The sequence below is a fragment of the Oryctolagus cuniculus genome, chromosome 4, assembly GCF_964237555.1.
Source record: "Oryctolagus cuniculus chromosome 4, mOryCun1.1, whole genome shotgun sequence".
NCBI classification, from domain to species: Eukaryota; Metazoa; Chordata; class Mammalia; order Lagomorpha; family Leporidae; genus Oryctolagus; species Oryctolagus cuniculus.
Window position 1 is genome coordinate 69,809,989 of NC_091435.1, and position 27,263 is coordinate 69,837,251.

The following is a 27,263-nucleotide window of genomic DNA, read 5'->3' on the forward strand; positions in this document are numbered from 1 at the left end:
AAGGAAAATTCTGGAGACTGTCGCTCCCCGTCTTCGTGGAGGAACGACACAGGACCCTGCGCTGTTCTTTCGTCTGCTCGGCCCTCCCCGGGTTTGCTGCTGGTTCTTCCCGGGTTGGCTACTATCCCTTCCACCTCCGTGGAAGGGCAGTTCCCCCTGGCCACATTCCCCACTTCCGCAGGGGAGCGGCACACCGCCGGCCGGCTTTCTGGGGGGCTGCACAGGTATTCCTTCAGCTAGATGTTCCCCTTAGATGTTCCTGGTGCATGCCGTCTCTCTCCTCCTTTATAGTCCTCCTCCGCCAATCCTAACTCGGCTGCCCACACGCCGAGTACGCTGCTCTCCTCCAATCAGGAGCAAGTCCTACAGTTTATTAGTTGAACTGGAGGCAGCTGTGCGGAAGCTGTTTACTTCTCTCCCATCGCCATATTGTGGGAGAGCAGATGCATAGAATAAGTCTTAATTCCAGTAACTCAGTCTAGTCCGGATTGCTCCCCACAGAGACTGTTTCACATCAATGGGAATAAACTTAATGCTAGCAAACTGTATGCTTAAAAATAGGTATAGTGGTAAATTTTCTATTATGTGCTCTTTACCACAGTTAGTAAAACCATTCATCACAAGCAGTTGCCAAGCTTCTGCCTCCTGGCTTCTGTAAGGCCCAGCCCTGGTCATTGCGGCCATTTGGGGAATAAACCAGCAGATTGGACAATCTCTCTGTCTCTCCTTCTCTCTCTCTCTTTCTCTAACTCTACCTTTCAAATAAACAAATCTTTAAATGAAAAAAAAAAGGCAATTACAAAGTGAATTTATTAATGATTGGTGACCATGTGTTAACTATGTGTATAGTTTCCACTTGCTGATCCATTGCTACCATTAGACCTGCATTGAGGAAGTAAATTTCTAAAAATATCTCATTTTGTCTTCTAGGCGTCTTTGGCAGAAACAGATAAAATCACTCTGGAGGTAGCAAAACTTATCAAAGATGACTTCCTACAACAAAATGGATATACTCCTTATGACAGGTAAGGTATATTGATTACCTTTTTTATTTGAAGATTTTCAGATAAAATTTGAAATTTCATTTGAAGTGTATAAGGTTACCACAAAACACACCAAACATCGGAGTAAGGGAAAGAGTTTATTGGGGAAACCCGACCGACCAGAGGAAAGGGGCAAAGAAGGAAAAAGAGAGAAGGAGATTGTAAGAGAGAGATCAAGAGACAGAGAGAGTGAGGGAGAGAGATCACGAGACGGAGAGAAAGAAAGCCACGTGCTCTGGAACAGATCCTCTTAAAATTTTGCTTGGGGTGTGGGGGTGGGCAGGGAAGCAGGAGCAGCGAATCCCATTAAGGTTGGGGTGGAGCTGATGCCAGTGGTTGGGCCATTTGGCCACCTGGCTTCCAGCAATGGTGGAGGGGTCTAGAGTCTCAGATGATGTCTAAGGTGTACATTGAGCCATAGATGAGACTGTGCGCCATTTTACTAACAAGGTGCTTCAAAAAGTTCTTGGAAAATGGAGTGAACAGTCAAGTTTAGGGGCTCGCATTATGGTACAGTGGGTTAAGCTGCAGCTTCCAATGCTGGCTTCACATATCAGAGGGCTGGTTCAAGTTCCTGTGCTGCTTCCAGTCGAGCGCCTTTTGCTGAGGAGCCTGGGAAGGCAGTGGATAATGGTGCAAGTGCTTGGGTCTCTGCCACCCACATAGGAAACTTAGATCACGTTTTTGCTCTTAGCTTCAGCCTGGACCAAACCTGGCAATAACAGGGATAGTATTTAAATAGCAGCCACTTGGGGAGTGAACAAGCAGATGGAAGGTCTCCTTTCCTCTCTCTGATGCTATACCTTTCAAATAAATAATACATAAATAAATCTTTTTAAATAAAAGTTCATTTTGTACGAAAGTGTTTGAAATCTGTGTATTTTTTTCATAATTGATATTTTCCATGACCTTTTTAAGACCCCATGAAGTGTGTTATGGCAAGATAAATAGAAATCACTTTTTCTCATTCAGATATACTATGACTGAGTATATTGGTTTGTTTTGTATGTTTGTAGCAGACTTTAATGATGCACTATGCCTCACCCTTACTTAATTGGCTCACTTGTCCAGTTATGACAATAATTTTTGCTCATACACACGAAAACTTCAAAAAATTCATGGGAAATGGAGTTAAATGAGTTTATTTTGATACAAAAAGGTTTTGAAATCCGTGCGTGGTTTTTCATAATATGTATTTTCTGTGAGCTTTTTTACTCTTGTACATCCGTCTAGAATTAAATTGACTTCCCTCAGAGGCTTTCCTCACTTCTTTCCAGGACTCATTCTCTTTCACTCGTTTCCTAAATAATGACACTCTACTTTCCTGTCTCACTTCTCACAAGCCCTACGCTTCGCTCTGCCAAAGTCTGTGTTAAGCGCTCCTGCCACCCTGACCTAGTATTCACTTCTTTTCATTATTGGCTTTGCTACTCTCTTTGCTTGTTTAAAGCTCCTATTTCTTTTAAACATCAAGAATTTGAGGCCTTTCATCCCAGGCTAGCTTTTCTCCTTCAAATCATAGTTGGTTCCATATCAGAAACAGAGAGGGAACTGAGCAAACAGAAGGATTGCCAGACTGTAGGACAAGCAGAAAATATGCCAACATGTCATAAACCTCAAACATCTGCCATGTGTCAGGAACCTGAGAAGCTCCAGGAACCGCCCACACAAAGAGAACAAGAGGAAACTTCTTTGGAAAGGGTGTAATAAGGTGAAATGGTATATGCAAAATGTTTAAACGTGTCAGAAAGTTGATATAAATGTGTTATCCAAGCTGAATATTCACTCATGTGTCTGTTATTGAAAGGACAGTTTGTTGTTGTTTAAGGAGAGGAGGGGTGTTGTTTAACCTCCAGTTAAGACACGCATCCCTCATTGGAGTACCTGGGGTTCAATTCCCAGCTCTGGCTCCTTACTCTAGATTCTGGCTAATGAAGATCCTCAGAGGCAACAGTGATGGTTCAAGTGACTGAGGTTCTGCTCCCTGTGTGAGAAACCTGGGTTGAGTTCCCTGCTCCCAGCTTCAGCCCCAGCCAGGCCCATCGTGGGCATTCTGGGAGTGAACCAGTGAATGGGAGGGTTTCTCTGTCTATCTCTCTGTCAAATTTTAAAAAGGTAGGGGAGGAGTATTGGTAAATGAAAATAAACACATTAAAGGGAAAAAGGCTATTACTAACTTTAGAAAGTTAGAGTTTCCTGCTTTCCCATTATTCATTAAACCTTAACCTATCACAAGGGAGCCTTTACAACTCTGTTATTTTACCATGTGGGTTACTTATTTAACTGCTTTGTATAAAAATGAACCCTTGGAGACTCATTAGATTGTAGCAATACTGTTTCATTGTTCCTCCTGTGTTGATTTCATTGGAGAAAAATCAGTATCACTCTTAATAAACAATATATGCCTTCCTCTATCCGTACATCCCATATCATGAACTAGCTCTGTCCAAAGGCTTGGGTAAGTAATTACTGGTCTTCCTCTTTTCCATCCCTTATGTGGCATCCAATATATATGCCATCCAATTTGCACATTTAGATGAAGAAGCCAATTCTCTGGTATTTATAGATAGTTTTATATAAGATATGAACCGCTTTGGAGTTTGTTCATTTCTTTTTAACCTTCATTTGCCCTAGGTTCTGCCCATTCTACAAGACTGTAGGGATGCTGTCCAACATGATTGCATTTTATGATATGGCCCGTAGAGCTGTTGAAACCACTGCCCAGAGTGACAATAAAATCACGTGGTCCAATATCCGTGAACACATGGGAGAGATCCTCTATAAACTTTCTTCCATGAAATTCAAGGTATAACTTCATTTCAGCTATAACTTTTTTAGTACAAAATATTTCTCTTTAAATTTTATAACTGCTTGACTTGCAAACCTGATATGGGATAGTTACATTTATCATTGTACACATGGTCAGAGTTATGTAAAGCCAGCATAGTCTTCAAAGTTAAGTTCAAGTTGGAATCCTAATGAATTACAGTATGTCACGTCTAAAATAAATGCTGATGTGTTGTCCCGTTTGTCTTGGCCGTCAGGCAGTTTAGAGCTAAATTCATTTCTGAGCAGCAATTACCTTACATCAGGTACCAATTACCATCTCCCCACCTGTGTTCTCTGAAATGACGTCTGCTCTGTTTACTTATTTCAGATAGCATCTGTTACACATTATTTTTAACTGTTGCATGGCCTCTTGTACTTTTAGAACAGAGAAACACAAGTGAAAATAGTTAAATGAAATTGTTGGTAGGACCTCAAATACATAGATTGTTTTTAGAATATTTGATAAGCTGAATTAACTCTAAGTCACAATATCCAGGTATATTTACTAATCACCCATTGGGAATGATTCTCTTTACATAAATTGTTAAAGTATTGTATTCATATAGTGTGTTACATTATAGTTTAAAAATAAACTTGCACATACAAGCCCTTATTGTACCAATAATTTAAAAATATTAACACTCTTGAGGGGGCCAGTATTGTGGCACAGCAGGTTAAGGCTCTGCCTGCAACACCAGTGTCTCATATGGATGCCAGTTCAAGTCCCAGCTGCTGTCAGCTTCTGATCCACCTCCCTGCTAATGCACCTGGGAAAGCAGCAGCAGAGGGCCCAAATACTTGGGCCCCTGCACCCATGTGGGAGACCCTGGGTGGAGTTTCAGGCTCTTGGCTTTGACTTGGCCCAGCCCTAAGTAAAACTTAAAAAAAAAAAAAAATACTTTTCAGGACCTGGTCATTCCACTTTGAGATATTGGTCAAGGAAATAATCAGATTTTTGATGCAGATATATGTGAAAGGTTGTTTATTAAACTTTTAAAATGTCATCCAAGGGGTGGGTGTTTAACCTAGCTTTTTAAGGTGACCACGTAACAAGTTGGAGTACTTGGGTTCAATGCCCAGCTCTAGCTCCTGATTCTAGCTTCCTGCTAATGCAGATGCTGCTAATGCAGTGATGACTCAGCTGATTGGGTTTCTATCACCCAAGAGGGAGACCTGGATTGAGTTCCTGGCTCCTGCCCTTGGTTTTGTGACCATTTGGGGAGTGAACCAGTAGATGGTGGTACATATGCTTTCTCTCTGTTCTCTCCCTCTCCCTCTGTTTCTTCCTCTCTGTGCCTCCCAAAAAGAGCCAGCAATCCATTATGGTATGTCCATAAAATAATGTGTCATGAAGACATTAACATCTTTTTTCAAAGACATGGAGATATATTCATGGTACAGAATGTAAAAAAAAAAAAAAAAGAAAACACTGGGTTACAAAAAACTTCCATGTTTAATTTGATGTTCAATTTGTCTTAAGAAATCATTTCTTTTATACCAGTAATAGTGATGATTTCTGGTTGTGTGAATAAAGATGATATCTCATTTTCTATTTATGTGCTGTCAAATTAACATTATGGGTATTTTTAAATATTATTAAATAATCTTCTTTAGCATTTTATAGCTGAAAAGTATTATTTTCCTATTTTTAGGCGTTAGGAAATTTCCAGTTGTTAGTGTCAGAAAGTCATGTGGTTGTTCATGTCATTGGTTTTGTATGTTGTCTTAGCATAGATTCCTAAAAGTGGAATTATTGGGTCAAAGAGCTTGAACATTTTAAATTCTCTTTTATCCATGGTATTCAATTAAGTTGCTTTCTGTAAAGATTTTTAAGTATGGTACATTTTGAGATTATTTTCCAAATTTTACTTCTCTATCTCATTATGATACTACTAGACCTTGGATAGAAAATTCTCATTTGACTAAATTAACTCACAATTATCATATACAAGCATTCTTGTGCATCTAATATATGATAACTGTACTTTCACACTACTGTACACATGGTAGCGGATAAATCCATTGGTCTTTAAATGCAGTTAGCAAGCAAAATACAAAATGATTAAAGTGTTTTAAATTTGCCACACTTACCCTGGTCCTCACATTCTGAAAATTATTTTCCAAAGGTAAATTGAATTTGTAATGTCTTTTCTTCAGGATCCAGTGAAAGACGGTGAGGCAAAAATCAAGAGTGACTATGCACAACTTCTTGAAGATATGCAGAATGCATTCCGTAGCCTTGAAGATTAGAACTGTGATTTCTTTCATCTTTTTCCTCAGCAGACTGATGTGTATATTTTCCTAAATTTCTCATCTCAAACCCTTACTTCTTTATTGTGAAGCTTTGAGACTAGTGCCTATGTGTGTTATCATTTGTTTCCCTGTTTCATTTGGTAGGTCTTAAAGTAAAACAAACATTCCTTTGTTCTAGTGTTTGAAGGACCTCTCTGCCCCTTTAACCCAAGTGGTGAATGTAGTAAATATGATATATAATGGCTACACTACTGTAAACGTGTGTGTAGGGTGAAAACCCTCCTTGTCCTAAGTTTGCCCTTTCCTTTTCTGCATTAAATTGTATACAGGACTACTGCATGTATTCTCTTTGCAATGGATTTGCAACGCAAGGCAAGATTTCTATATTTTTTGTTCGGCACTTGTGAAATGCCTCAGTATCTGTGTGGTAAGGTCATTTGCAGGTTAGCATCTTGCTAAGTTTCTGCTTTGCAGGAAATATTTACTTTAAAAAAAAAAAAGAATGACTAATGTTCCAATTATGCATTACTTCCCCCATATAAATCAGGAATACTTATGGGGAACTATATTGTTTTTAAAACAGGCATTTGTGGAGCTCAGCACAATATGTGAATCAGTACCTTTTCAAAAAGTGTAAAAAGTCAGGTGGTCAAACTTCAATTAACATCATCTTAGTAAAGCTTACTTTATTTCAGTAGGAAAAATTCAGTATCAAGGACTATTATATGTTGCATTGCTAGGAAATGCTTTTTAAAATGACGTTTAAAACAATCACTGGAAATGTGATCCACATCATACCCTCTTTTTTTTCCTTAAACGTCTTAGCAGCCCAGGCTTGTAAGAATCCTGTGGCAGTGTGATGGGAAGTAAAATGCCACAGAGCAGATACACAGTAGACATTAAAGGCTGAGTGTGCCCTCAAGGATCAGCTGGGCTGTAATGATTGCTGGGGCCAGCGGCGTGTTGTGTTTACAGAGTAATGACATGTGTCATGTCTGTATGTTTGCTTACGTGCTGAATTTTGAAACAACCAATTTACCAATTGTAGAAAACATGGCTTTCTTTCACGTGGTTTTTGATTCAGACTCAAAAGGTTCCTCAGTTTATCTTTGGCCCTAGCAACATGACAGTTTCCATTTTGTTTAGTAGAGATGAAATTAATTCTTGTATCTGCTGGTGACAGAATTTGGGTCATGTGAAAAAAGATCATTTCATCCCATCTCACCTGAGAGCAACATTTTCCCATTAAGTTTTTTTAACCAATAGTGCTGGCACCATTGCTTACTCCTTGGGAAGAGGAAAGGATGTGTGAGCACGACAAACAGTCTCAAATGTTCAAATGTAATAGCATAAATAAAGGACTTTATGCCTCAACATATTACTTAAATTTCTAGGTAATGCATTTCTTTTGGTCTGTTAAGGAAAGGTGCAATCAGTAAAGAATTCAGATACAGTTTTGTTTAAATCCTTGCAGATTACATGTTTTTGTAGTGGCCTGCTAATCAGGGAAGGTGTTCTTCCAAGGAACTTTCTCTAACCTTTCAGAATATTGACAGAAAAAATTATGCAATGATGTTGAAATGTGGATTTAATGGTGCTGCTTAATCAGTTTGCTTCCAAAGTGGCCTCTGACCCACAGGCTGCAGGACTAGTGGGAATTTAAGGGATTTCAAAAACATTCTACTCCTACCTTAAACCTACCAACAAACTAGGATGATGATAGTAGCAAACGATGCAAAGAACATTTGCCCAAGTTTGTTATTTGTTCTTAATTTGAGATGTCCATTCTCACTCCTTTAAGAATGCTGATGTATGAGTGTGAAGATGCCAGAGAAACTGCTCAGATATTCACTGTACGCGTCCCTTCACCTGTATGTTGTAGGATTTCAGACTGGTCACTGATCGTATTCCTTTAGTAAGAATGTGTTAAAATTACAACGCTCTTTTAAAAAGATGATGCAGTTCTATATTTATTGTGCTGTACCTGGTCCAAAACAGGAGCCAGTTAAACAAGTTTCATATGTATTTTTCCAGTGTTAAATCTCACACATTGTACCCTTCGGAAATTTCCTTCCATCCTAAAGAACGAAGAGAAGAGGCTATCTATGTATTGCCTCTCTATCCTTGAGATTTCACTCTTTATGTTAAAAGTTGTGTATAATTGTTAAAAAAAAATCTATGAAAGAATAAAAAGTGGATTTAAATTAACATAGTTTTGTTTTTTCTTTTTTGGGGAGGGGCTAGAATCTAATAGAAAACATGACACCTTATCCTGTTTATTTATTGGAGATACAGAGAGAGGTCTCCCACCCACTGGTTCAAATGCTCTTAACAGCCAGGACTGGATCTGCTGAACACAGGTGATTGTATCAGGCTGAAGCCAGGAGCTGGGAACTCGTCCATTTATAGGCAGTTACTTAATATCTTAAATGGAACCCTCATTATAGCCTGTAAAGTCCTATAATCGTATTCCATTATGATTTGGAAATAGAGTACACAGAATTCCACTTTAAATTTAAAAGTGAATGGTTTCTAAAAATTCACTTCCCAATTAAAGTAGATAAGTGGTACTCGTTTCAATTTTTGGCAAGTGAATTAAAGCTTTATAATTCATGATTTTTGCAAGCCAAATGAACGATTTAAAATCCAGTGTAGCAACATGCATCACAGCAAATTCATGTGTTACCTAGGACCCATTTCTGAAGCAATGACAGAAGTGGAGGATGAATAACTCTTACCACGGAGGGCCAAGTTTATGTACAGAAATACTTTAGAAGTGGTGGGAAGGTTTATTTTTTGAGGGAGAGTAATTTTTCATCCATTAGGTAATATCCGGGTATTTTTAGCATGCTAGTTTTAGTGTATTGCTATCACATAAGAACACTTTCTCAAGTAGCATGTGATAAAATGCTACTACAGTTCTAAGAGGTCAACCTGAGATTCCCCCGGAAGTTAACTCTGAAATTAAGTATCTGAGTTTAAATAGTGTATTAAATGGCTAGAATGGAAAGTGAGAGAATACCAAATGTTGGTGAGCATGAGGAATAACTGAAACACATTTTTGGAGAGGATGTAAATCTGTAACAGTCACTTTGGAGAATTATGTTGATAGAATCTACAGAGTTGAATTAGTAATACCTAATGATGCAGAAGTCCCATTGCCTTTTTATTTAAAAAAAATTATTTATTGGCCGGTGCCGCGACTCACTTGGCTAATACTCCGCTTGCGGCACCGGCACTCCGGGTTCTAGTCTCGGTCAGGGCGCCGGAGTCTGTCCTGGGTGCTCCTCTTCCAGTCCAGCTCTCTTCTGTGGCCCAAGTATTTTGTCCCTACACCTGCATGGGAGACCAGGAGGAAGCACCTGGCTCCTGACTTCGGATCGGCACAGTGCACCGGCCGTGGCGGCCATTTGGGGAGTGAACCAACGGAAGGAAGACCTTTCTCTGTCTCTCTCTCACTGTCTAACTCTGCCTGTCAAAAACAAAAATTTATTTTTTTGAAAGGCAGAGAGAGAGAGAGGCCTTCCATCCACTGGTTCACTTCCTAAATGGCCACCATATGACTTAAATTGATGCATATGGGATGCCAGTGTTAGAGCTGTGGCTTAACCCACTGCACCATAGTGCCAGCCCCAGGAATCTCATTTTTTGGTCTGTGTGCATCAGAATACCCATATATTCACCAAAAGACATATACCAAAATGTTCATGGCAGCACTATTTATAATAGACCTAAATGGAGTTTGGAAGAATTGAAGTAAACTGGTATAGTCACATAATTTTCACAAAATGAAATACTACACAAAAATCAGATTTAATGCAACAATATGCATGAACCCCACAAACAATGTTTGAGGAAGCCAAACAATATGTACTATATGGTTCCATCTAAATAAAATTCAGAAACATGAAACTAATGTATAGGTGTTTGATGTTAGAATAACAGTTAAAGTCAGTTGAAATGGAATTAAAAGGTAAGTTTACTTTGGTGCAAAACATTTTGAAATTCATGCAATTTTTTCACAAGGTACATTTAAGACCTCTTGGACTGGTTTTGTACTAAGAAATATATAGTGGGGCTGGCACTGTGTCGTAGAAGGTAAAGCTGCCACCTGTGGTGCTGGCATTCCATATGGGCACTAATTGGAGTCCTGGCTGCTCCAGTTCTCTAGTATGGCCTGAGAAAGCTGTAGAAAATGGCCCAAGTCCTTGGGTCCCTGCACCTCTGTGGGAGACTGAGAATAAGCTCCCAGCTCCTGGCTTTGGATCAGCACAGCTCTGGCCATTGCGGCCATCTGCAGAGTGAACCAGCAGATGGAAGACTGAACTTTCTGCCTCTGCCTCTGCATCTCTATAACTCTGCCTTTCAAATAAATAAATAAATATATATGTATGTATGTATGTATATATTATATATATCGTGGTGGTTTAAAAGTACTTTTAGGTTTTATTGAATAATAAATGTTTTTGTTTGATTTGTAAACTTGCAATCTATCAGTGGTGATAGATTTAAATTTTTCAGTTCAGGAGATTTAAGTTCTCTTTGCAACCAATAGCTGACTTTGCCAGCTAGCTCACCAGGATTTGAAGAACAGTGTGTTCTCAGAATAGTAAGCTTACCAGACTACACATTCTTTTATTATACAATGCATAAAATGCTGTCTAATTCACAGTGGCATAGCCTCTTGGATATAAATAGGTAGTTGGGTAGCTATTATACCTGAATATAATATCAACAACCCTCAAGTAACAATGAATGACTGTTAAAAGTAGGTTTAATCTTTTAAATAATTATGTCCTTACCAGCTGTGTCTCAAACTTGTCTGAATATGAGAAACATGGTTCCCAAGCCCTGCCCCAAACCAACTTGAATTGACATCTCTGGTTAAGGGAAAGGGTAGGGAAATCAATTTACCAAATTCCAGTTAATTCTTACCATAGAGCGAGTTTTGGGAAACGTTACTCTGTGTAACATAGGAGACTTAAATTTTACAAGGTGGTCTCTCAAATGTTAACTAGTATTATCATAATCTCAGCATTATCAGGTTTATCAATTAAGTTTGAGGGAGAGAGGTGCCTCTGCTGTGGCATAGTGAGTTAAGTCACTGCCTGTGGCACTGGCATCCCATATGGGTGCTGGTTCCAGCCTCAGCTGCTCCACTTCCGACCCAGCTCTCTGCTAATGCACCTGGGAAGACAGCAGAGGATGGCCCAAGTCCCTGGTCCCCTGCCACCCACGTGGGAGACCTCAATGAAGCTCCTGGCTCCTGGTCTCGGCCTGGCCCAGCCCTGATGGTTGTGGCCATCTGGGAGTGAACCAGCGGATGGAAGATTCTCTCTGTCTATTCTTCTCTCTCTCTAACTCTGCCTTTCAAATAAATAAATAATTTTAAAAAAAGATGCCTCTTAAAACAGTACTTTGCTGATTAATATGTATTCTGACTCAGGCTAAGAATAATTTCTAACAATAAGACAAAGTCTTCTTCTTTTTCCTCTTCTTCTTCCTCCTCCCCCTCCCCCTCCTCTTCCTCCTTCTCCTCCTCTTCTTCTTCTCTCTCTCTCTCTCTCTTTTTTTTTTTTTCTTTTTGCCAGGCAGAGTTACACAGTGCAGAGAGAGAATTATAGACAGTGAAAGAGAGAGAGACAGAGAGAAAGGTCTTCCTTCCGTTGGTTCACCCCCCCCCCCCCCAAATGGCCGCTACAGCTGGCGCGCTGCACTGATCCGAAGCCAGGAACCAGGTGCTTTCTCCTGGTCTCCCATGCAGGTTCAGGGCCCAAGCACTTGGGCCATCCTCCACTGCACTCCCGGGCCACAGCAGAGAGCTGGACTGGAAGAGGGGCAGCCGGGACAGACTCCGGCGCCCCGACTGGGACTAGAATCCAGGGTGCTGGCGCTGCAGGTAGAGGATTAGCCTAGTGAGCTGCGGCGCCGGCCCAAAGTCTTCTTAAATCATGAAATTTTACCAATAATATAATTGTTATACCTGTGAAATACAAGCAAGATTCTATTCTAGCAGCTTCTCTTCTATTTAAAGCTCTGTATGCAGGAGAATTAAAAAACGAATAAATTTTTTTTTACAATTTGAAAGGCAGAGTTGGGGCTGGCACTGTGGCGAAGTGACTAAAGCCACCGCCTGCAGTGCTGGCATACCATATAGGTGCCAGTTTGAGTCTCAGCTGCTCCACTTCTGATCCAGCTCTCTGCTATGGCCTGGGAAGGCAGCAGAAGATGGCCCAAATCCTTGGGCCCCTGCACCCATGTGGGAAACCTGGAGAAAGCTCCTGGCTGCTGGCTGCTGGCTTCAGATCAGCACAGCTCTGGCCATTGCGGCCATCTAGGGAGTGAACCAGTAGATGGAAGGCCTCTCTTTCTCTCAGCCTGTCCTTTATTCTATGTAACTCTGACTTTCAAATAAATAAATAAAAACTTTAAAAAAAAAAAAAAGAAACCCTAACTCATGTTTCAAAATATGTTCCCATTACGTGTACTTATTAAAAAAAAAAAAAAAGTAGAGTTACAGAGAGACAGCAAGAGAGAGATATTGAGGGAGGTCTTCCATCCACTTGTTCACTCCCCAACAGCCAGAGCTGGGCCAGTCTGAAGCTAGGAGCCAGGAGCTTGATCCGGGTCTCCTATGTGGATACAGGGTACCAAGTATTTGGGCCATCCTCAGCTGCTTTCCCAGGTCATTAGCAGGGAGCCAGATCAGAAGTGGAGCAGCCAGAACTCAAACCTGCACCCAAATGGAATGCTGGCATTCCTGGCAGTGGTTTTACCCACAACACCGGCCCAGGAATCCAAATTTTGCAACATATTTCAATTTTGTCATACACAGGCTTGGTTTGTGAATATAATTACAAAAGAATATTATTTAATTCCATTTTCAAACAGCATTTGTCCTGTGATCCAAAATTCTTTTTTTAATCTGTCAAGAAAATTTTTAGTTTAATTTTTAGCCAACATCCTAAAAACTCTTATATTAAAAGTCCCAAGAAGCTAGTACATTTATCATTTGCTTGATGTCTTAAAATTGCTCTCAGAGTTTTGAGACAGCTTGTATAAAAGCCCCAAATTGCCTTCAACTGTATAAAATCATATCCATGGTCTTTGTTTTTAAATTGCATACTATGCAAGTATTTTGAAGCCTTCATAAAGTCTGTTTGACCCTTGCCCTTAAAAATGAATTTGGATATATTTTCCCAGGCATGATAGTGCACAACATATGAGCCTGCACTACATAGCTCTGTTTCTATGACATGGTTTTAGGAGAGACACTGATGAATACAGTAGTATTATGAATTTTACTGTATGAAGGCAAACATTTAATGCCTTCAACCCATGATCTTTAGTATTTGATTAAAGGAGAACCCAAACTTCTCAGTATTTGTTAAAATATATAATAACATAAAATCATAAGAAGTTGTGCCAGCATTGTAGCATAATGGGGAAAGCTGCCGTCTAGGACACCAGCATCCCATATGAGCAATGGTTCGAGTCCTGGCTGCTCCACTTCCAATCCAGCTCCTTGCTAATGGGCCTGGGAAAGCAGTAGAAGATGGCCCAATGCTTGAGTCTCTGCCATTCATGAGGGAGACCTGGAAGAAGCTCCTGGCTCCTGGATTCAGCCTGGCCCAGTGCTTGTTGTTGCAGCCAACTGGGGAGTGAAGTGGTGGATGGAAGATTTCTCTCTCTGTGTCTCTCTCTGTTTTTCTCACTCCCTTTCTGTAACTCTGCCTTTCAAATTAAAAAAAAAAAAAAAAAAAAAAGCCAGACTGTTTTAGTATCAGTTAAAATGTAAGAATACCATTAAAAATACCATTAGAAAGATTTCAGGTATATATTGGCCCAAGTATATGCTTTACTTAAATTGAATTTCAAGAGCAATTTAACCTTTTTATTTAGCTCTTTATGTATACACACATTTAAAAAAATTTTGTTGAAAGACAGAGAAAAAGAAGCAGAGACAGGTAGAAACAAAAGAGATCTCCCGTCTGCTGGCTCACTCCCCGCCACATCTAGGCCGGGCTAAAGGCAAGAGCCTGGAACTCAATCCAGGTCTCCTATATGGGTGTTCAGAGACCCAGCTACTTGAACCATCACCTGTGGCCTTCCCAGGTGCATATAAACAGGAAGCTGCTCAGAAGCAGAGCAGGGACTTGAACCTATGCCCTCTGCTACAGGCATCCTAACAGGTGTGGTAACTGCTAGGCCAAATCCCTATTCCCATTGCTTCTTTAAAATAAAATAAATAAAATATTAAATAAAAATAAATAAAATATTAAAGTATTAAATAAGGTTTAGTGATCAGCTGTTTCTTGGGACACCTGTATCCCATGTTGGAGTACCTGTGTAGCAGTCCCAGCTCCTTTGATTCAGCTTCTTTCCTGTGTACCTTGAGAGGCAGCAGCTCAAGTACTGGGGTCCCTGTCACCCACATGTGAGACCCAGTTGGAGTTCCGGGTTCCTGGCTTTGGCCTGGTCCAGCCCTGACTCTTGCAGGCATTTGGGGAGTCTCTCTCTCTCTCTCTCTCTCTCTCGCCCAGTGTTGACCATTGCAGCCATTTGGGGAGTGAACCAGTGGATGGAAGATCTCTATCTCTTTGTCACTCTGCCTTTCAAACAGGTAATAAAGTATTAAATAATGAGCTCCAATGTTAAATAAAAAGTGTTTAAGTATTAGAATCCAATTATTTTGTAAAGATTATTTGAAAGAGCAACAGAGAGAGAAGAAGAGACAGAGAGGAAAATCTTTCATTCACCAGTTCACTCCCCAAATGGTCATTGTCGCTCCCCCTCTTCGTGGAGGAATGACACAGGACCCTGCGCTGTTCTTTCGTCTGCTCGGCCTTCCCCGGGTTTGCTGCTGGTTCTTCCCGGGTTGGCTACTGTCCCTTCCACCTCCGTGGAAGGGCGGTTCCCCCTGCCACATTCCCCACTTCCGCAGGGGAGCGGCACATCGCCGGCCGGCTCTCTCGGGGGCTGCACAGGTGTTCCCTTAGATGTTCCCCTTAGATGTTCCCAGTGCATGGTCTCTCTCTCCTCCTTTATAGTCCTCCTCCGCCAATCCTAACTCGGCTGCCCACACGCCGAGTACGCTGCTCTCCTCCAATCAGGAGCAAGTCCTACAGTTTATTAGCTGAACTGGAGGCAGCTGTGTAGAAGCTGTTTTCTTCTCTCCCAGCGCCATATTGTGGGGGAACAGATGCATAGAATAAGTCTTAATTCCAGTAACTTAGTCCAGTCCGGATTGCTCCCCACAGTCATGACAGCCAGGGTTGAGCTACATGTAAGCGAGGAGCCTGAAATTCTGTCCCGTTCTCCCACATATGTGGCAAGGGCCCAAGCATTGAGCCATCTCCCACTGCCTTCCCTGGTATGTTAGCAGGAAGCTGGATTGGAAGTGGAGAAGCCAGGACTGAAACCAGCATTCTGACATGGGATGCTGGTGCTGCAGACAGCGGCATAATCTACTGCACCACAATGTCAGCCCCTTGATTTCACCTTTAACATATGAGTATTAGTGGCTATCGCCAGAAATATTCTTGAGTCAAAATGTGAAATTAAAGTGAATACTGAGGGCAGGCACTGTGGTATAGTGGATAAGGCTGCCACCTGCAGTGAGGCATGCCATATGGGTGCCAGTTTGAGTCCCAGCTGCTCCACTTCTGATCCAGCTCTCTGCTATGGCCTGGGAAAGCAGTAAAGATGCCCCAAGTCCTTGGACCCCTGCACCCACATAGGAAACCCAGAAGAAGCTCCTGGCTCCTGGCTTCAGATCGTCCCATCTCCGGCCATTGTGGCCATATAGAGAGTGAACCAGTGGAGGGAAGACCTCTCTGCCTCTGCCTCTCTGTAACTCTGTCTTTCAAATAAATAAATAAATCTTTAAAAAAAAAAAAAGTAAAATGAATAGTGAGATGTTAGGGTAAAGCAAGGCACATACATGAAAACCTTACCTGTGGTGGACCCTGTTTGTGGACTGCCCGTACATAGCCCATTTATCCATCCTCCCACGGAGGGTTGTCTGCTAAGAACTCACAGCAACACCTCTCTACTGAAGTCCACCATTGGCCAACAGGAGCTGCCTCATCAGGCAAGGTCTGGAAGCTGAAGTGCTTTGTCCTATCCCCACTCTGCTCAACCTGAGGCTATCAAAGACAAAAGTCTGCAACAGCTCTCAAGCTCCAGAGTTGGGGGCCCAGGCTGAGGGGAAGCAGGTCACCCACTTCAATGTCTTCTGTTTTCTTTCCTGCTTCCCTCAGGCCCTTCTAAGTTTCACCTGCGGGCAGTTCGCCCTCAATCAATCACTTCCGCCTGAATCACTCAGGCTCTGCCCTAGGGAACACCGCTGCAGACATTGCCCTTTCATTTCCTCTTCCACACAAATTCTCCGCAGCAGGAATCATGCCTGGGAGTTTTTCAGTCATGTTGAATAGGATCAGAGGAGTGTTGTGTACTGAGAAGTTCTTAGTCAAAGACAGCCTTCAAGAGAATAGTATTTCTTCACTAAGACACTGGCCTGTCTCGAGCATGTTTGCCTCGTTTAACAGAAAGCTTCTTCAGTGTGCACACTTCATTTCAAGAGAATTTAAATGAACCCAAGTCCATAATTTTTTCTTCAATGTCATTCTTCTGATCCAGAGCACACAGGCACTTAGCTCTCTGCTCTCCGCTGAGTCATCACCTGGCCTGCTGAGTGTATTCTCTCCATTCAACCATGTAACCTCACTTTCCTCCCAGTCTGAGTGACTGGGTACTCTCACTCTATCTGTCCCTTCCGTTCTGACAGATGTCCTGTCCCCAGTAAAATCTTGTTACTTTGGGGGATAAAAAAAGACAGAAAAAAACAAAAACAAAAACAAAAACAAACAAAAAGCGCACAAAGATGCTGTTTCCCAGTTTTTTTCATTTTTAAATACACCATGTATGATCCAATGTAAGATACCCATTTATATATTCTCTTCTCCATTTCCAACAAATACAGCTACCCTAAAAATACTACACTTTTCTTTAAAAAAAAAAAGGTTTATTTACTTATTTGACAGGCAAAGTGACAGAGAGAGGGAGGGATCTTCTATCCACTGGTTCACTCCCTAGTGACCATTATAGTCAGTACTGATCCAGGCCAAAGTCAGGTACGAGGAACTCCATCCAGGTCTCCCACATAGGTGGAGGGGCCCATATACCAGGCCATCTTCTGCTGCTTTCCCAGGTGCATGACCAGGGAGCTGGATCAGAAACAGAGCAGCCAGGACTCAAATTGGTGCTCTAATATGGGATGCCAGCATCACAGCTGGTGGCACCATCTATGGTGGCACCATAATACTGGCTCTACCACATGTTTTATATTATATATAAAAGATTTATTTATTTGAAAGGCAGAGTTACAGAGAGAGAGGGAGAGACCGACAGAGAGAGACCTTTCATTGGCTAGTTCATTCCCCAAATGGCCACAATGTCCTGAGGCTGGGCCAGGCTGAAGCCAGGAGCCAGGAGCTTCATCTGGATCTCCCAAGTGCGTGCAGTGGCCCAAGCACTTGGGCCATCTTTCTCTGCTTTTCCAGGTGCATTAGCAGGGAGCTGGATCAGAAGTGGAGCAGCAGGAACTCAAAACGCTGCCCATATGGGATGCTGGTGTTGCAGGTGGCAGATTTACCCCCAATACCACAATGTCGGCCCCACTTATGAACACAATTCCTGTTCTCATGTTTAGTAGGCAGAATTAGCAATCATGAATTATAACTGCTAAGTTGCTAATGATCTCACTAGAGATTCTTACTAAATAATACTCCTGTGGCTATTAGATTTAATGAAATAGATAATTTAGTTCCTAAAAATGTTTAATTTCCAGGAAGAGCATTGGATGAAGGAAAATGTTATCTCAATGTGTTTAGTGATTCTGAATTTAACTACAGTATCAATAGTCTATTGGGAAAAAAAATCCTTATATTTTTTAAAGGCAAAGAATTTCAACCCAAAATGACAATGCTAGAATTAAGACATTGATATGTGTCATTGAGGCAAACGGATAGGAGAGAGGTAAGACAGTTGACACTTGAATTTAAATATTTTTGTTTGGGGCTGGCACTGTAGCGCAGTGGGTTAACTCCCTGGCCTGAAATGCCAGCACCAGTTCTAGGCCTAGGTGCTCCACTTCTGATCCAGCTCTCTGCTGTGGCCTGTGAAAGCAGTAGAAGATGGCCCAAGTCCTTGAGCCCCTTCACCTGCGTGGGAGACCCAGAAGAAGCTCCTGGCTCCTGGATTCAGATCAGTGCAGCTCCGGCCATTGCGGACAATTGGGGAGTGAGCCATCGGATGGAAGACCCCTCTCTCTCTTTCTCTCTGCTTCTGACTTTCAAATAAATAAATAAATCTTAGCTGGCACCGGGCTCACTAGGCTAATCCTCTGCCTGCGGTGCCAGCACACCGGGTTTTAGTCCTGGTCAGGGCGCCGGATTCTGTCCCGGTTGCCCCTCTTCCAGTCCAGCTCTCTGCTGTGGCCCGGAGTGCAGTGGAGGATGGCCCAAGTCCTTGGGCCCTGCACCCCATGGGAGACCAGGAGAAGCACCTGGCTCCTGGCTTCGGATCAGTGCGGTGCACCGGCCACAGCGGCCATTGGGGGGTAAACCAATGGAAAAGGAAGACCTTCCTCTCTGTCTGTCTCTCTCACTGTCCACTCTGCCTGTCAAAAAATAATAAATAAACAAATCTTTAAAAATATGTTTGCTTAACATGAGAGTTACAGTATTACATTAAATAATATAAGGGATCTCATTCCAGAAATTGGCTGAAAGTGGATTTAAATAATTCACAGTTAAATGAAATGTGAATCTGGAAACCCAATATCCTTAGTAAATGAGCTTGGAACTCTCTCTTTCTCAACTTGCACTTTCCTCATTTCACCCTAGTGCCAGTTCCTATTTCATATATACTCTGCTTCTAAAACCTGTCTTATTGTTCTTTTAGTGGGTCTCATCCAACCATCCTAGGAAATCTTACTCTCCCGCCCCCAGATTATTTTAAACCTCTTTTTCCACTATGAGCTCCTTCCTATCAAGTTACAAATATATTTCAGGGGTCGGTGTTATATCTTAATGTTAGCCGTTGCAAAGCACACCGGACACCGGAGTAAGGGAAAGGGTTTATTGGGGAACACCCTACAGACCAGAGTGAAGGGGCGGCGAAGGAAAAAGAGAGAAGGAGACTGTAAGAGAGAGAGACAGAAGAGGGAGAAGAGAGAAGACAGGAGGAGAGAAGCCAAGAGAAGCCAAGAGAGCGCAGGAGAGAAGGACCAAGAGAGAGCAGGAGAGAAGGGCCAAGAGCCAAGAGCCCAGAGGAGGAGGCTAGAGAGAGGAACCGAGAGAGAGCAGGAGAGAAGGGCCAAGAGAGCACGTGTTCAGGAACAGGCCCTTTTAAAACTTTGCCTGAGGGCGGGCAGGGAAGCAGGAGCAGGGAATCCCATTAGGATGGGGGTGGAGCCTGGCTCAGGTAGCTGGGCTATGCAGCCAGCTGGCTACAACTGCGCCAGTTTCCTAACAGTCGGTTCTGTGGCATAATGGGTAAAGCTGCCACCTGCAGTGCCGGCATCCCCTATGGGTGCCAGTTTGAGACCTGGCTGCTCCACTTCCGATCCAGCTCCCTGCTAATGTGTCTGGGAAAGCAGCCTGGGCCCTTTCGCCCACTTGGGAGACCCAAAGAAAGCTCCTGGCTCCTGGCTTCAGAACCAGCACAGCTCTGGCCGTTGTGGCTATTTGGGGAATGAAGTAGCAGGTGAAAGATTCTCTCTCTCTCTCTCTCTTTCTCTTTCTTTCTCTCTCTCTCTCTCTGTAATTCTGACTTTCAAATAAATAAATCTTATTAAAAAAAAGTGTAGGTCAAAGCAGAAATCTCTGGGGTGAAGCAGCAGAGGAGGGAGAGAGAAGAGGAACTTCATGAGCTATGGACAGAAAAGAATGTGAGCATGTCCCCATGGGGGAATTCTATCCTCAGCAAAAAGGAAGGTAGAACTGACAGCATGGGTCTTGGCTATGAGAGCGCTCAGTCCGGTCGGCTCTTGCGTAGCCCTGCTCCAGTGTGCACTGGCTGCCATCTCAGTCTAGTTCATGGCTGTCACGCTGGGATCCACCTCCAGCAACCTCTTGGCAATCCCCTTCATCCCTTTCCTGGCTTTTGTATCCTACATTCGGCTTTTGCTTGTTTCTCACCAAGTACTCAGTTCCTCCAGTAGCTGGTTCCTCAAGGTGATAGTGGTGGTCAATGTCAGGAGAGGTTTTACGTCTGAGAATATGTATATGTGCATGCATGGGTTGCCTAGCAGTCAGGCAGTGAGGAGCTGTCCTGGGGATATCACTACTTCTCCAACAGTCCTCATCATCGTAGCCACTCGTCTGCCCCCTCCCCCTCCCCCACCCCCAGCCCCCACCCTACCACCACTTCCTCAGTTATTTTGGTGTTGCTAATTCCTGTGCTTTTTGAGGGCTCTGTGGTACAGATCACGTTGCGTTTCAGGTTTCTCTCATGGTGTTTGGGACTTGGCTTTCTCAGTTTTGCAATCGGTTGCCACTTGCTGTACTACTTTCATAAAAAATTACCTATTTGAGAGGCAGAGAGACAGAGACATACATACAGACAGAGATCTGCTATCGGATGATTTACTCCCGCAAAGCCTGCAGTGGCCAGAGCTTAGGTTGGACACCAGGAACCCAATACAGGATTCCCACATGAGTGGCAGGAACCCAATTACTTGAGCCATCATTGCTACCTCTCAGGGTAGACATTAGCAGGAAGCTGGAGTCAGGAGCAAACCTGAGTACCAAAGGTAGCCATTCCCATGTGGGACACAGGCGTACACTCCCATATGGGACACAGGTGTATGCTCCCATGTGGACGGAGGAACACTCCCATGTGGGACACAGGTGTACTAATGGCATCTTAACTACCTTGCTAAACACCTGCCCTTCTTCCACAGTTTTCCAGCTTATACAATCTCTCTGCTCTTGCCCCCTCTCCTGTTCTCCGTGTCTGCCTAAAACTCCTCTTATTGAAGTTTTGGTAGATTTCAGGAAGGAGCAAAATGTGATACATAAATGCAGATAGGTTACATTAACTCACTACTTATGGGTTAGCAGGACTAGAAAAACGTGATGAAAACTAATAGTGGCATTTTCTTTTTTTAAAAAATATTTTATTTATTTGAAAAAGTTACAGAGAGAAGTAGAGCCAGAGAGAGAGAGAGAGAGCAAGAGCTGTCCTCCATCTGCTGTTTCACTCCCCAAATGCCCGCAATGGCCAGAGCTGAGCTGATCTGAAGCCAGGAGCTGGAAGCTTCTTCCAGGTCTTCCACATGAGTGCAGGGGCCCAAGGACTTGGGCCATCTTCTACTGCTTTCCCAGGCCATAGCAGAGAGCTGGATTGGAAGAGAAGCAGCCGGGACTCGAACTGGGGCCCATATGGGACATAAGCACTACAAGTGGTGGCTTTACCCACTACACCAGAGCACCGGCCCCAGTAGTGGCATTTTCTAAGGATCTGAATTAAAATTAATCATGCTGAGCAGAAAACAATTTTGAAACTGTCATATTTGTATACTCCCTAAAACTTTTTAAAAAAAGATTTATTTATTATTTGAAAGGCAGAGTTAGAGAGAAGGAGAGAGGGAGGGAGAGAGAGAGAGAGAGTGCACGAGAGAGAGAGAGAGAAGACAGAGAGAGAGAAAAAGAAAGAGCGAGAGCGAGTGAGAGAGAGAGTGAAAGAACTCATCCATTGGTTCACTCCCCGAATGGCTGCAATGGTTGGGACTAGGCCAGGCAGAAACCAGAATCAGGATCTCCATCTGAGTCTCCCATGTGTATGCAAACTTAAACCATCTTCCACTGCTTTTAGCAGGGAACTGGGTCAGAAGTGGAACACCTGGAACATAAACTGGTGCTCATATGGGATACTGGCGTCACAGGCAGCAGCTTTACCCACTGTGCCACATAGCCAGCCTCTAAAACTTTTTCCAATCATGAAATATATTAGAGAGCCATATTCGGGGACATTCTACTTAGTGAAGATGCAAAAAGTACGCACCCTCCCTAACCTGACCACTGGGCATCTTGGGACAGAACTAAATGGTGGCCCCAGGACAGCATGCGCTCTCAGTAACACACACGTTTCCTTCACCACCGCCTCTGTCTCCCAGCACCAACCTCCTTCCTTGATGTGCTGTGGATTCAAGACCAGACACTAACAATAGCTCCTGTCTCCTACGTTCTCTGAAATTTCTCTACGGTCTCTCCTCACCAAGATCTAACTGAAACCTTGCTTTCCCAATGAAAATGGTGACTACTTTCTCTCCCACCTTGTCATTCCTCATAGGATAGCTGTCCTCACCAGGGTTCTCAGTGATCCTGACCTACTGGTGTCCACACCCTGAGTAGTTGAATCCCTCAGCGAAGCGGAGCCGACCGCTGGACTCCAAGAGAATGCGGTGTAAGTGACAGCGTGGAACTTCCGAGGTTAGGTCATAAAAGGCAGGCTCACACGTTCTGAGGGAAGCCACTGCTTGGCCATGAAGACTTGAGCAGCCCCATGCAGAAACCCATGTGTGTGCTGAGCCCCCAAACCAACAGCCAGTGCCAGCTTACTGGCCAAGTAAGTGAGACACTTTTTTCTTTTTTCCTTTTTATTTAAGATTTTTTAAAAATTTATTTGACAGGTAGAGTTACAGACAGTGACATAGAGAGACAGAGGGAAAGGTCTTCCTTCCGCTGGTTCACCCCCCAAACGGCTGCAACAGCTGGCGCTGCGCTGATCCGAAGCCAGGAGCCAGGTGCTTCTTCCAGGTCTCCCCATGCGGGTGCAGGGGCCCAAGGACTTGGGCCATCCTCCACTGCCTTCCCAGGCCACAGCAGAGAGCAGCTGGACTGGAAGAGGAGCAACTGGGACTAGAACCTGGTGCACACATGGGATGCCAGCGCCACAGGCAGAGGACTAACCCAGTGCGCCACGGTGCCGGCCCCACTTTTTTCTTTTTTAAGATTTTTATTTTCATTTATTTATTTGAGAGGTAGAGTTACAGACATTGAGAAGGAGAGACAGAGAGAGAGGTCTTCCATCCGCTGGTTCACTCCCCAGATGGCTGCAATGGCCGGAGTTGTGCTAATCCAAAGGCAGGAGCCAGGAGATTCTTCTGGGTCTCTTGCATTGGAACAGGGGCCCAAGGACTTGGGCCATCTTGAGCTGGATCGAAAGAGGAGCAGCCAGGACTTGAACTGGTGCCTATATGGAATGCCGGCATCGTAAGTGGAGCATTAACCTACTTCGCCACAGAGCCAGCCCCATGAGACACTTTGGAAGAGGGTCCTCCAGCCTCAGTCAGGCCTGATGACTGGAGCAGCACACTACTACTCAGGGCAACTTCATGGGAGACAGAACTCCTGACTCAAACTGCTCCAACCACAGAAACTATGAGAGAAAACTCATGATGGTTCTTCCTTCCAGTTACTCTGGTTTTGGGTGGTTTGCACGAAGCTCCAGTAACTAGAGAACTGATTAGATTTACACACCCTTAATCCTAATACTTTTCATTGTCCTTCACACTCTTTTTTTTTTTTTTTAAAGATTTGTTTTATTTGAAAGGCAGAGTTTCAGAGAGGCTGAGGCAGAAGATAGAGAGAGAGAGAGAGAGAGAGAGAGAGAGGACTTGCATCCGATGGTTCACTCCCCAAATGGCCACAACTGCCAGAGCTGGGCAGATCCGAAGCCAGGAGCCAGGAACTTCTTCCAGGTCTCCCACACAGGTGCAGGGGCCCAAGGACTTGGGCCATCTTCCACTGCTTTCCCAGTCCATAACAGAGAGCTGGATCAGAAGTGGAGCAGCTGGGACTCGAACCGGCACCCATTTGGGATGCTGGCACTGCAGGCGGTGGCTTTACCCGCTAAGCCACAGTGCTGGTCCCCCTTCACACTCTTAAAACCTTACTTTGCCTATATTACAGGGACAATCATTATTGCACACACTTGCATGCATACTCATCACTCTTCCTCCTTCTGTGATTTACCATATTCACCTGGTAAAAACCAATCCTAATTAAATCCAACTTTGTTGATTCTGTATTTGCACTTATGCAACTGCAAAAGACAACAAACCAAAAAACACCACACACAGCTGTGCAGGCCAGTTTCACTTTATTCTTTTGACCAGTTATAGTAATTTTAAAAGATTCATTTATTTACTTGAGAGGCAGAGTTACAGAGAGAGAAGTTTTCCATTGCTGATTCACTCCCTAAACAGGCACAATGGCTGGAGGTCTGCTGATCTGAAGCCAGGAGCCAGGAGTTTCTTCCAGGTCTCCCAAGTGGGTGCAAAGTCCCAAGGACATAGGCCATCTTCCACTGCTTTCCCAGGCCATGGCAGAGAGCTGTATCGGAAGTGGAGCAGCTAGGACTTGAACCGGCACCCATATGTGATGCCAGCACTGCAGGTGGCGGCCTTATCCACTATGCCACAGCACCGACCCTGAATAAATGCATCTTTAAAAAAAATTACCAAATAGCAGTATACTCTCTTTTAAATACATTAATTGTTGATATTTTGCTTTTCTGTTGCCTGTAGGGGCCCAAGCACTTGGGCCATCTTCTACTGCTTTCCCAGGTCATAGCAGAGAGCTGGGTTGGAAGTGGGGCAGCCAGGACTCCAACCAACGCCTATATGGGATACTGGCACCGCCGCCGGCTGCTTTAACAGATACACCACAATGCCAGCCCCAGTATTTGTCTTTCTTAAAGCATCTGAAAGGAAGCTGCAGATATTATGACACTTCTACAACACTTCAACAACAATTTTCTAATAGCCACTCTCCAACATAACTACAAATTATTAATTATACATAAGTGAATATCAACAAACTTATCGACGGTTCATTAGTTATTCCACAGCATCCGCTTTAATATACAGTTCAATGTTTCTCAATTGTTCCACAATATCTTTCTTTTTTTTTTTTTAACTTTTATTTAATGAATATACGTTTCCAAAGTACGAATAGTGGATTACTATGGCTTCCCCCCCATACCGTCCCTCCCACCCACAACCCTCCCCTTTCCCACTCCCTCTCCCCTTCCATTCACATCAAGATTCATCCACAATATCTTTCATAGCCGTTTATTTGGCGGGCGGGGAGTGAAGGGAATAACCTTTTATCATTAATTTCAATCCTTTATACAAAAGGACATGACTTCCCTCGCAAGTCACTTTTTCGCACATTGAAGCAAAACACATTTCATAGCAGCTCAGAAGTTTGAGGTTGCGAGATTAAATTCAATCTGACCTCTAGTAAAGATTGGTGTTGAGGCTAGCAAAGTTAATAGCCATCCTCAGGCAGGGGTCCTCAGTTGCCACCAGAGGGCGCAAGACGCCGCCGGCGCGACCCTAGGTGTACTCGGAGGGCTGGCGGACGCGGCGCAAGGCTCCGAGCCAGGAGCGCGCCGCGGAGGGGCGCGGGAGCGCGTCTGGTTGCCCCCTGCCCTCGGCGGGGCGCGCGGGGGCGCGCATGCGCGGCTCCGCGGCGGCGGCGGGAGCCGCGATGGAGGGCGCTCTCCCTGCCCGCCAGGTAAGCCGGCCTCGGTGGCGCGGGCTCCCCAGCGTCGGTTTTGCCGGGTGTTTTTCCTCACGATGGTGCTCTGAACCTTCTCAGATGAGGATAGTTAGTTCCTCCTGTCTCCTTTCTGGGCGCTCTTTGGAGGTGCTGGGAAAGTTGTCGCCTGGGAAACGTTTCCTGTGCTTCCCCGAAGCTGTCCCCTGTGGGCAGAGGTGTGAACGTCTGCTTCCCTCAGGGGGTGCGGGGTGCTTGGCTTTGGTCCCGTTAGTCTCGGTGCAGGTGTGTCAGACTGCGCCCCACTGTCAGGATTCCGACCCAGTACCCCCCTCTTCGCCTCACCTTAGCCCGGGCTAAGAGGCTCCAGATAGTTTCAATCCCTTTGCGGTGCAGCGAATTTTTTCATTTCGGCTAGATTTGTCATCTGTTGGCTCCTTTATTTGATGAAATGGGAAATTGCTCATTAATCTTCAGGATGAGACCGGAGGCTTTTGCTGCAGGAGTCCCTGTGTTTCTTAACAGTGCCCGCCTCACTTTGGCGTTGACTGTGGGTGCATAGTTTGCTTTCGGAGAGCTACAGTCAGTGCTGCAGCATCTGAGTAGCATTTTGCTTCAAGGAACGGTAGAGACACTCAGATGACGATCCAATGAGCAAATGAACAGATGTAGTAGTTCAACGGATAGCCTGGACATTACTATGAAATACACAAGACAGAGATTCATGAACCCAACCAAATCCTTCATTCTATGTCCCTGCCTCTGCAGGTGCAGGATGGAACCCGAGCCGCAGAGATACCATCCCTGCTCTCAATGAGCTTGTTTGTCCAGATTAGAGAGAATCACTACCCCACTGTAGAGTGGAGGAAGCACATTTGGAGAGGTTGAGCGATTTTGCCAAGGAGCCCACAGCTAGTAAGTTAGAGAGATAGGAATCTGTTGTAGCCACCCTGGGGAGCCAGATGTGGAGTCAGATGTGGAAGTTGGTGATGCCACACAGACACTGTGAAGATATGAAGAGATGTGTCACTTCATCTGGGAGGAGCAGGACAGTCTTTCAAGAGCCAGGAAAGAAGACTGGCTCCTGATTTTCATTGTAGTTAGCAGGTGTGCAGGGTGAAGTTTCCTGTGTGTGTACAGGGCTTACCTCTCCCACACACACCGAAGGAGCAAGCACCCGCACACATCCTTATCAGCTTGCCCAGATGAAAGACAGAGGAGGAAGAGGAAAGGTGAGGCTTAAAAGTTGTCAGCAGGCAAATATAGAAAACTCAACAAGCCATTTTTCATTTAGTTGACTTCGACCTTGTTTAAGTAAGCCACTCTGTCTCCTTGTGAGGCCTGTTGCCTGAAACCAATAAGGAAGATGCAAGTTCTATTGAAAGCCTTGTTCAAAGCCCAAAACTGTATTTTGAGAGAGAAAATGAATGCCTAGGTCAGCACTGTCAGTGGTGTTTGGAACTCTGCTGGGGATAGGCTGTCTTGGTTACTCTTGTGTTATGGCTTTAGTGTATTTACAGACAGGTGTGACCTTGACTTATATTTTGGATACTGAGGAACGAGA

At 43.9% G+C, this 27,263-nt stretch overlaps 2 protein-coding genes across 6 annotated transcripts in view; both read left to right on the forward strand.

Moving 5' to 3' along the window:
• Positions 1 to 8,333, forward strand: part of ATP6V1A (ATPase H+ transporting V1 subunit A) — a 64,691-nt gene extending 56,358 nt beyond the window's left edge. For all 3 annotated transcript variants that reach the window (XM_051819038.2, XM_051819039.2, XM_070072120.1), the window contains 3 exons: positions 931 to 1,025; positions 3,678 to 3,849; positions 6,030 to 8,333. In XM_051819038.2, coding sequence (XP_051674998.1) covers positions 931 to 1,025; positions 3,678 to 3,849; positions 6,030 to 6,122 — 360 coding nt within the window. In that variant the 3' untranslated portion in view covers positions 6,123 to 8,333. The remainder of the gene's footprint in view (positions 1 to 930; positions 1,026 to 3,677; positions 3,850 to 6,029) is intronic.
• Positions 8,334 to 22,625: 14,292 nt separating this feature from the next.
• The window catches only part of GRAMD1C (GRAM domain containing 1C), a 135,816-nt gene continuing 131,178 nt past the window's right edge, over positions 22,626 to 27,263 (forward strand). For 2 of the 3 annotated variants that reach the window (XR_011387879.1, XM_008266922.4), the window contains exon 1: positions 22,626 to 22,760. Coding sequence is in view for 2 of the 3 variants with exons in the window: in XM_008266922.4 (XP_008265144.2) it covers positions 22,698 to 22,760 (63 nt within the window). In the remaining variant the exon portion in view is untranslated. Of the gene's footprint in view, positions 22,761 to 25,577; positions 25,718 to 27,263 lie in introns of those variants that run through there. The other variant, XM_002716687.5, reaches the window with a different exon arrangement.